At 44.9% G+C, this 9283-nt stretch overlaps 1 protein-coding gene across 1 annotated transcript; it reads right to left on the reverse strand.

The window, feature by feature from the left end:
• Nucleotides 1-668: 668 nt before the first annotated feature.
• On the reverse strand, nucleotides 669-9055 carry CCNG2 (cyclin G2). The gene is made up of 8 exons (XM_004596164.3): nucleotides 8783-9055; nucleotides 7679-7816; nucleotides 7012-7149; nucleotides 5780-6030; nucleotides 5554-5632; nucleotides 5373-5471; nucleotides 3030-3235; nucleotides 669-2066 (listed from the first exon to the last, which is right to left on the reverse strand). The coding sequence occupies exons 2-8, from the start codon at nucleotides 7814-7816 to the stop codon at nucleotides 1946-1948; spliced, it is 1032 nt and encodes a 343-aa protein (XP_004596221.2). The 5' UTR covers nucleotides 8783-9055; the 3' UTR covers nucleotides 669-1945.
• Between the last annotated feature and the right edge of the window lie 228 nt (nucleotides 9056-9283).

Below are 9283 nucleotides of genomic sequence, written 5' to 3' on the forward strand. Positions count from 1 at the left end.
AGGAACCAAAGATGGCATGAGGTCTGGAAAACCCAAATAACTCCACATTGCAAAAGACCCAAATCTTTTATCCAAAATTATTAAGAGAAAGAGGAGCATCTTCAAGCAGAGACTCACTACTGAGAGTAGGAAAACATGCCCTTATCTGTAGGGGACAAAGATACGGCCTAAAACTCAGATTCACTGTTAACAGACTTCCAACCAACCACAAACAATAAAGGTCTACAAAGTAAAACTAGATGAAGAACCTAAGCAATAGATAATAAAAGGCCACTGCTAGCAAAACTACCCAAGACAAAAAAAGGCAGAGGGCTCCACTGCAGCTAACACCATGTGCTTATTCACCATGCAGCCGGCTGAGAATTAGCTTCATCTCCAGAAACAGACTTTGTAATCTACCAACTCAGGCTTTCTGATCTACCTGATATCTGTAGAATACCTTTGACTGTAAGCTATCAGCATCCCAGTTCATGGATGAGGCTCTGAGAGCCTGGTTAACATCGAGGTCAACCCTCAAGAGACAGACCTGTGGCACCTTCAGGGTGAAGGGCCAAACCATGATGGGCAACTTTTACCCAGAGGTCAACCAGGAGCCAGGCACCCAGCCACACTTCAGCCCATCTCATGGAAATACCAAAAGTTTAAATGATGTGATTACAAACATGGAAGAGAATTCATCAATAATTTTATTCTGATTTATAATCTAGTATCACTTCAGAAAGATCCACCTCAGAAAACAGCCAAAGGATGCTGGTTTACCAGTATAAAAGCAAGTCATCATTGTATGATTTATAATACAGAATACATAATAAATTATATTTACATGCAATGACTAGACTATCACACACAGGGTATAAAAATACAATATTTTTATGTACATTTTTAAAGATTTACATTTTCATGTACAGTTTATAAAGTTAAAAATCTCCTGCACAAATTCTTATGTGTACAGAGTTGATATACCCCATTCTTATAGCTGTATCACCACACAGATTTGCTTAAAACTACAATACTACCAACACTTGCATTCTTCTTACTTCATGTTCAGTCTTGGCACTCATATGCTAACACATTATTTTTGAAATGTGAAGGAAATAAAACATGCAGACATCTCTTCATATAAGAAAATGATACAAAATATGCTAGATCAACATTTATCAATTCCATAGTCACCTAGTTCTGTCCAACTTCCTGTGTTACTTTCATACAGGTACATGCAAAACTAGCAGTTCATGGATTTTAAAAAAATTTAAAGTAATACTATAGTCTGACAACACTTAGGCATTAAGAATGCAAAAATCTAACAGCCCTAGTCTGTTGATTTTTCCTGCTTTAGCAGACATCTCAAGTAAACATTGCATACTAAAATTATCAGAAATGTCAATATTCCTAACTTTTAAAAGATCTGCATCAGAGAGTACACCAATCACTTAAAAAGCAAAACACTAACAGCTATTGGACACATCAGAGTACTGTGGATTCTGCTGTAAGAACGGGTGGAGGGAAAATCCAAGGGAAACAACTAGAGGCGCACCCACTGTCCCTGCTCAGGGAGTTCTTGCACACTCCCAGTCAGCTCCAAGAGATACCTGAAGGCTTTATAAAAAGTGAAGAGAAGTTACACTACTTCTCTTTAAAAATCTTCTTGAAAAGTAACAAAGGTATCAGCACCTCTCCCACATCCCCCAAGTAGCTAAAGATCAACAAGAAAAATAAAGTGCCAATATCTAAAGTATTGTAATTCTTTAAGAGGCACTAACCCATTTGATGGCTTAGGATTAAATATGAAAATAGGCCACATCTGATCTGAATAATAAATAGAAGGTAGGTATGCCAGTCTATGTAATTCCTGCCTAGGGCTGGACGAGAGCGCTACCTCCTCCCCCATTCATGGCACCGAGACCTGTACCCACACCATCAATTCTGATCCCAAGCAATGAGATTTCTAGGATGGAAAGCACAATGTCTGTGCCACGGCGAGGTTGAAAAAGAAGGTGCACTCCGGGTCACTGGGCGAACTGCTAAGACTCTCCTCTCCGCTGCTCATGTCTTCAGAGGAGTCCTCACTGAGTGGGGAGAGAGAGCAAGAGAGGCACACTGTTACTCACAATGCGCAGAGAGAGTACACCATTCCTCAACACACAGCTTTTCACAGGCCAAAGGAAACTCAGCCTCCTAGAGGCTATAGGAGTATTGCTCTATACCTTTGAATGTTCACATTTAGTATTTAAACTATACAGGGACAAACTCAACTTAGGTGGACTTCTTAAGATTGCTAGAATTTAATTAGGAAATACAGCTTTTCTTAAGAGTTTAAACAATTGACTATTTGCCAAACTATTGTTTGTATCAACTGACAACTGTAGCAGTAACTAACAGAATTCTAAAAGTTCATTAAATCCAATAATTGCAAACTAAAGTCACATGATCTATTTAGATGGTTTTCCTGCATTACTAGTTGCATTATCAAAACTCCCAATAATCAAACCAAGAAACTAACAAGTCTAGAAGTAGAAAAATAGAATTTCTGGGTCTCTGTCTCCATGATAGAAGAAATAATTTTTTTTGCAAACAAAAAATGCACTCAGATTAAAACACTCAGAGCATCCACAGATGTCAGCCTCACTGGTGATGCTGCTTCTCTGTTCTCCAGCCACACCCCTCATGCTTTTCCCCACAGCTTGTTGTTAAAAATTCAGCTAACATGAAAAAGGCCACAATGTTCCGTTTTGCTTATTTTTTTTTCAAACCAAACTGCATTTCAAAGGGAAAGGGAAATGAGGAAGATGAAGCAAAAAAATAAGTAAAACAAACCAAAAAAAAAAAAAAAAAACCAGATTAAAGAACAAGGTTCTGGTAAACCATTAACTGTTTTGCTAAATTCATTTGTGCTTAAGGTTCTCATTGAAATAACACTAATAGGGTAGAGGCTTCCTCCGATGTCTTATTTGTAAAGCTCTCTGGCTGTGTTCCGAGTATCAAGCCAGTGATAACCTGGGGAAGTCGAATCAGTTGAGGGACCTGCTTACTTTTCACTCTCACCAAAGCAGCCCCCCTCCGGTATGGTGGGCAGCTCGGGCACACTGTAGTAGCTGTTGTGCAGATTCTGTGCTGTGCGCCTTGACACAATCCACACCAGCTTCTTCAGATCGGGTTTGCAGCATTCAGGAGAGGAATACTCAGCTAAGCATTTGGAAACTAACTCCCTCCAATAAAAGAACTCAGCATCATTAATCTGGGGGAAAAAAAAAAAACTTTAAGTGATGAAGTTACAGCAGTGGGTCCCAAATCTTTGTGCATCATAGCATTAGCGCACCATCTGTTAAAAACAAACCAAAAACTTGATTTTTCTGGCTCCCACTTCCAGATGTTTCTATTTAGCTGATGCAGCCTGGACATCAAGATTTCTAAGTTCCCCAGGTGATTATAATTTGCAGCCGAAAGGTGGGAACCAGTGGTTTTAAAAAAGGACTGTAAGTAGAAACTCTGTAAGATTCAGCACAGAGACTCTGCCAAGTCTAAGGAAACGCAAAAGATCTTTAAACATGAGGTTTGCTAATAAATCAATGACTAAGTCAATTCTTTAATAGCCCAAATTCAAAGAAATTTCACATTCCTTTGGTTAAGGAAACATTTTGCTACAAAAAGCTAACTTCTTTCAGTAACAAGGCATCACTCAGATTGCTAATCATGTATACATATATTACAATACCAGATTCCAACTAAAGGAGAAGTTAGCAACCCAAAAAGAAGACCATTGGCCCAGAGGACACAGTCCCTCCACCACTGGGAGTGCCGCACTTTATTGTATGGAGTCAATTTTTACAGATGTTTCTAGACACCACTGACAAGGACAATTCAAATGAAAACTAATACAAAATACCATGATTAAAACCAAACTAAAAACCATCTGTGCTACCAAATGTTTCACATCATGTCACCCCAAAGAGATGACTTTTACACATCTTGGCCCCCATTTCTCCTGAATCTAGCTAAGTCTCAATTCCTCTGTAAGCCAGCTCTTGTCTCTGGCTTTTCATCACTCTACTGGCATCAACTCTGAGGTTCCCCGTGGCAGCCTGCACCTCTTATCTTGACCACCTCCTTAAGAACCTTTGTGTCTGACCCTGCTTGCTTGTCTGAACACGCCTTGCTTCACTTAGCTCCGAGCAGGACAGAGGCCCATACAACCCCCACTACAGCCCTAGGAACAAAAGCCTCCACCAAGTTTCCTATTGTTTCTACAACCTCCATCTCTAACCATCATTTGCCTTCTAATTGTTTATTCCAGACTGCCCAATGCCTGCTAGAACATCTACCTGCCGGGATACATAAGCACATAAAATTGTACTTTTATCACTAATTACTTCTCCCAATTTTCCTGCCAGTAATGACAATATTCTATCACTACTTGCAAATCTTGATCATTTGTGATTCCTTGCCTCATCTACTTGTTTTCCTCATCTCCAAAGCCACCACAGAGCTGGACAGCCTTCCTGCTTGTGACTGTCACTGAGACAGTCTGTAAGCCCATCCTAACATGACTTCTCAAGCCCCTATGATCCACAGCTGCTTGGCCACAAACATTAACTGTCCCCGCCATCAATAGTGACGACTTTCCTTTTTTAAGATTTATTTATTTATTTCTCTCTACAGAAAATGAGGAAATGGACAGACAGAGAAAGATCTAGAGATCTTTCATCTGAGAGTTCACTACCCAGTGGCCACAACAGCCTGGCTTGGGCCAAGCTGAATCCAGGAGCCTGAAGATTCTTTGAAACCAGCCAAGCTCCAAGCCATAGCATAACTCTGTTGGTCTTCCATACATGTTGGAGAACAAAATCTTGAACTAGTTGTATATTCATCAATATCTGGCACTGAGACACAACAAATGAAAGAAGCCACTGCATTTTAAATTCCACATTTCTCCCAACTACATTACTAGTTTAGAAAGGATTGTGTTTTGAGGTATATTTTATGGTTGCAAAAACTTCCTGGCCAGGCCTACCGTGGGGCTTTAAGAGAAACTGCTGGTGTCGCTATGGTAATCCTACCAATTGGATATGACAGGATGCTCCCCTATAACATTTGTGTATGTGCTAAGTCAGCTTCCCAGAACGCTGCGCTGTGTCAGCATCTGGTATGGGACACTTGCATACAGAGAGAAGCTAGGTTAAGTAACCAGGTTTTCCATTTTAATATTACCTAGGTCAAAGCTGCATTTTAAAAAATATCAACACTTGAGATCCAAGAAAAAAGAAATGATCTAACAGTTAAAGAGTTCCATCATATATTTAAGTTTAAGTTGCCACAGGGAAAACATAAAACATCATCAGGAACAAAATCTTAAGAAATATACTTAAGGTATTTACCTTGGAATGTTTTTTAACAAGTAGGAGAATTTCCAGTAGCTCAACGGATTTCAAAGTTTCTACTTCCAAATTGAGAAGGCACAGAGCTAATACTGATGGCTAGAAGGAGAAAATAATAATAAACATTTTCTACAAGCTCAGAATAAAAACGGTGAGACATGTCCACAAGCAATCAACTCACTTTAGCTTTTGAGAAGACAAGTCGGCAGCTGCAAGCTTTCAGCTGAGCTTCTAGCTTATCGAGGCTCAGGATGTCTTTCCTACACAACACAGAGAAATGACAATTCATCATATGTCCAAAGTCTTAAGTCACTTCAAAGCCCAGTGAGGAACAACATGAATTTCACTGGCATTCTAATTCTTTCCTGTTGGCTATGGCAATCGTTACAGCACAAAACTTTACTGACCTTTCTGAAGTGTGGCAAAGTACAATAGCATGGTATAAGTGCAAAAAGTTTAAGGCAGTAGTAGCTTCCAATTCATAGTGCAATTTTTCTGAAATGATTTGCTCCATCCGCTTTATGTCAGAAGCAGTGCATTTACACTGACTAATCCGGATTACATCATGAGTGGATGGCACATTGCATTCTTCTTCAACGATCCTAGCAGCCAGCAAAAAGCAACAGACCCCAATGCAAGACAAATGCTTAGGCTTCACCTGAAAGACAAATAAAAGCTTTCTTCTAAAAATGTTCCCTTTTGCTAAATCAAAGTACACTGTAACGATGTCTCCACAATGAACAAAGAGCAGCCATCCTTCACCCAGTTACTCAGTTTTGCATGTTCAGACCTGTTTCATCTTTTTTTTTTAATGTTGAACATTTTAATTATTTACATTTCAATTCAGGCAACAAAAATGCAGGTTCAAAAGCCAGACTTCTAGCAGTGGGCTACTCTTTGCATTTGAGACTTACAAATTCCATCATAGCATCATCCCTCCCAAAATATATTAAACCTTTTAAACGCAAAACAAACGCTCCCTCACTGGATGTAAATAATACTTTCTATTTCTTTGTATGGAAAAATACCTAACAAGCATTCTATGCCTCAATGTAATTTTACCCAAGAGAAAAACCTCATCAGCTGTGCAGAGTGGGACATATGTAGAAGCTGCCGCAGACAGATGGCTGCACTTTTCTTTCCAATGCCCCGAAAACTGACCTGGCAGCTGACAACAATCCTAGTGGCAGAAGCATCACCATGTTTTTCTACTGGTTGCTAGAGATTCTTAGTAAGACTGTGGTTCTCTGCTTTGAGAAGACTTATACTGAAGGCAGGGGATTACGTTTAATAGACAGTTACATTTTCTTTGTTATGTTTCACTATTAAAAACATCCAAGCTCCAGGAGATGCATGCCTAGGGGTAAAACCGCGAGACCTTACACATCTACAGCAAGTAGCTGAAAACCAACTTGGTCCTTTCGTCACATTTTGAAAACACGGCATTCAAGAGGGACAGTAAAACCTGACACAACAATGCACCCAATCTTGCAGTTTCAGTTTCTGATGATGATTAAATGGCCGTGTTGCCCACCAACACTACATCCCTCTGCCATTATCTGAACCCTTGCACTCCAGGCCTTCTGCTAGGCACTAGGCATACAAAACCAATGATGTATTTATTAAAATGATTAAATACCTTCATAAGCGCCAAGAATCTGTCCAAAATATTGACAGCCAGGACAAAGGTCTCCGTGCAAGAGCCAAAAAAGTTAGTCAAACTCCTTAGGTCTTCTACTTTGGCATTTCGTAATCTTGGACACAAAGTGTTATCATTCTGCAGGGAAACCCAAGAGCCAGCATTTAGAAGCTAAACCACAACACACAGAGATCCCAACACAGAGCAATTCTCTTTTATCTAGTATGCCATAGGGGGTGTGGACAGGGCAGCATCACTCAACTAAAGCTCCACACTGGGCCAGACACAGGGCAATCACTGCTTCCTAGATATACAACATTGTGGCAGCAATGCCACAGGAAGTGAAGGACTGTCACATTCAGCACAGCTGTAGCAAATGCAATATAGCAACCTGGAATGCAGGAGGTTCTTTTTGGTTTTTTTCTAGAATCATTTAGGATCAACACATAACTCCCAGTGGCAAGCTGGGATACACATTTGAGGAAGTCATTTCTCTACATGTAGCATCACTCAAACTTGTTGGAAACAGAAGTTTTTCAGCCTTCATCCTCCAGGAAAATCAACTCTGCAAGCTTCAGTCTAGCTGGATTCAGCATGCAGAGCGGAGGCTCTCTCCCCTCTCAGGCCTGTGTGCTGCATGAGAAAGTTCCCTTTTCTGCAAACTTACCTCCGGAGTAGCCTCAATCAAGCTCAGCCCTTTCTCTCGAGGTTGGAATCTTTGTTCTTGCTCCAGGTAAAGGTTCAACAATCCAAGGAGCTGGACTCCTTTCCGGTCCGCCAAGTACTCTACCCCCAAACCCTTCATCTGCGGACAAAGACACCACACACAGAATGTAACTTGGCGGGGAGGTCATCAGAACGGCAGTAGGGCAGGGGACACCCAGGTGCCAGGCACCTCCAGGGAGCAGCGGAAACGACTGAGCCAGGAGAGGGGACGTCTACAGAACCCTAGGGACAAGTGTTCCCACAGCCGCCCGGGGAGGTGTGGCAAGGGGAGGGACCTTGGTCACGTCCGCTGGCCAGCTCTGGGTGGGACCGGCCACCTCCGGTCTCTCTGAAGCGGGCTCTGCCTCCTCTACATTCCGCCCCACCTGGAACCGCGCGGGGAGGGACTTTTAACCGAGGGGACTGCAAAAAGGACAGAGGCTGCCGGGGGACACTGACCACAGTGGGTCCGGGGGGGTGGGGCGTAGCACAATAGCGAGGAGGGGAGGAAGATCTCACCACTGAACAAAGAAGTGGAGGGAGGGGACTCCCGAGCCCCGCCCCGCCCGAGCCCGGCTGTCCGAGCCCCTCTCCCCCCTACCAGCCCAGCAGCTCTCCCCGTCTGCTGGGGTGCGCCTCCACGGTGCACAACTGTGAGGCAGACACTCCTGGCCCGAGAAGGGCGAGGCGCCCACCAGGCGGAGGTCCAGGGAAGGTTAGTGCAGCCGGCAGGCAGACGCGGAGACATCACCGATCCCTGCACCGACGCCCCAGCTCCCCAGCCGTGCAGCAACCCCGGGGCTGTCAATCTACAAGCACCACCCTCCTGCTAGCCACCCCACCCCACCCCGAAACCACAAAGTGGGGGGTAACGGAGCGGAGAGCCGCCTGTGGCCTTGCCGCCCCTCCGTCCCCTCCGCTCATCACACCTCGGCACGGGCAAGGGGGCGAAGAGCCAGGCAGCTCTGCTTTGGGGGTGAGGGACTCGCAGCTCCAGGCACTCGGCTCGCCCTCCCCCACCACCAACAAAGAACCCCGGACGCCCACCGCGGCGGTGCCCGCTCACCGTGCCGGAGCCCACCGCAGCGGTCCGCGGCGTCGCCGTGCGGAGGACGCTGGGCGCGGCGGGGAGGACGAGGTGGGGGACCCGCCGCCTCAGCGATGCTCCGGGGCCCGCATCCGAGCCGTGCCCGCAGCCGCGGCACCTCGGCTTACAGCCCCGGTGCCATCCCGCTCTCTGCGCGCCCCCTCTGCTCAGGGGGCTGCTCCGGCCCTCGAGCCCTGCCCCTCCGCGGGGACTTCGGCCGCCACCGCCGCCGCCACCTGAGCCGGGCCCCGGCGAACCCCTTGTTTTTGTTTTGAGTTTTCGACGCCCCTAAGGGGGCGGGGCACGTGACTCCCCGCGGAGGGATCCTCCACTTCCACCAGCGGCTTGGAAAAAGAGTCCCGTCCCAATGGCCTCCGTCTCAGCTCCCCCTTGGCTCCTGCGAGCCAGTCCTCTCCGTGAGGCCCAGGCCGGAGGATGGGGCCTGAGCGTCGGGCTTCTCCCGCGACGGGTTCCTCCGGG

This window comes from Ochotona princeps, chromosome 7, assembly GCF_030435755.1.
Source record: "Ochotona princeps isolate mOchPri1 chromosome 7, mOchPri1.hap1, whole genome shotgun sequence".
Lineage (NCBI taxonomy): Eukaryota > Metazoa > Chordata > Mammalia > Lagomorpha > Ochotonidae > Ochotona > Ochotona princeps.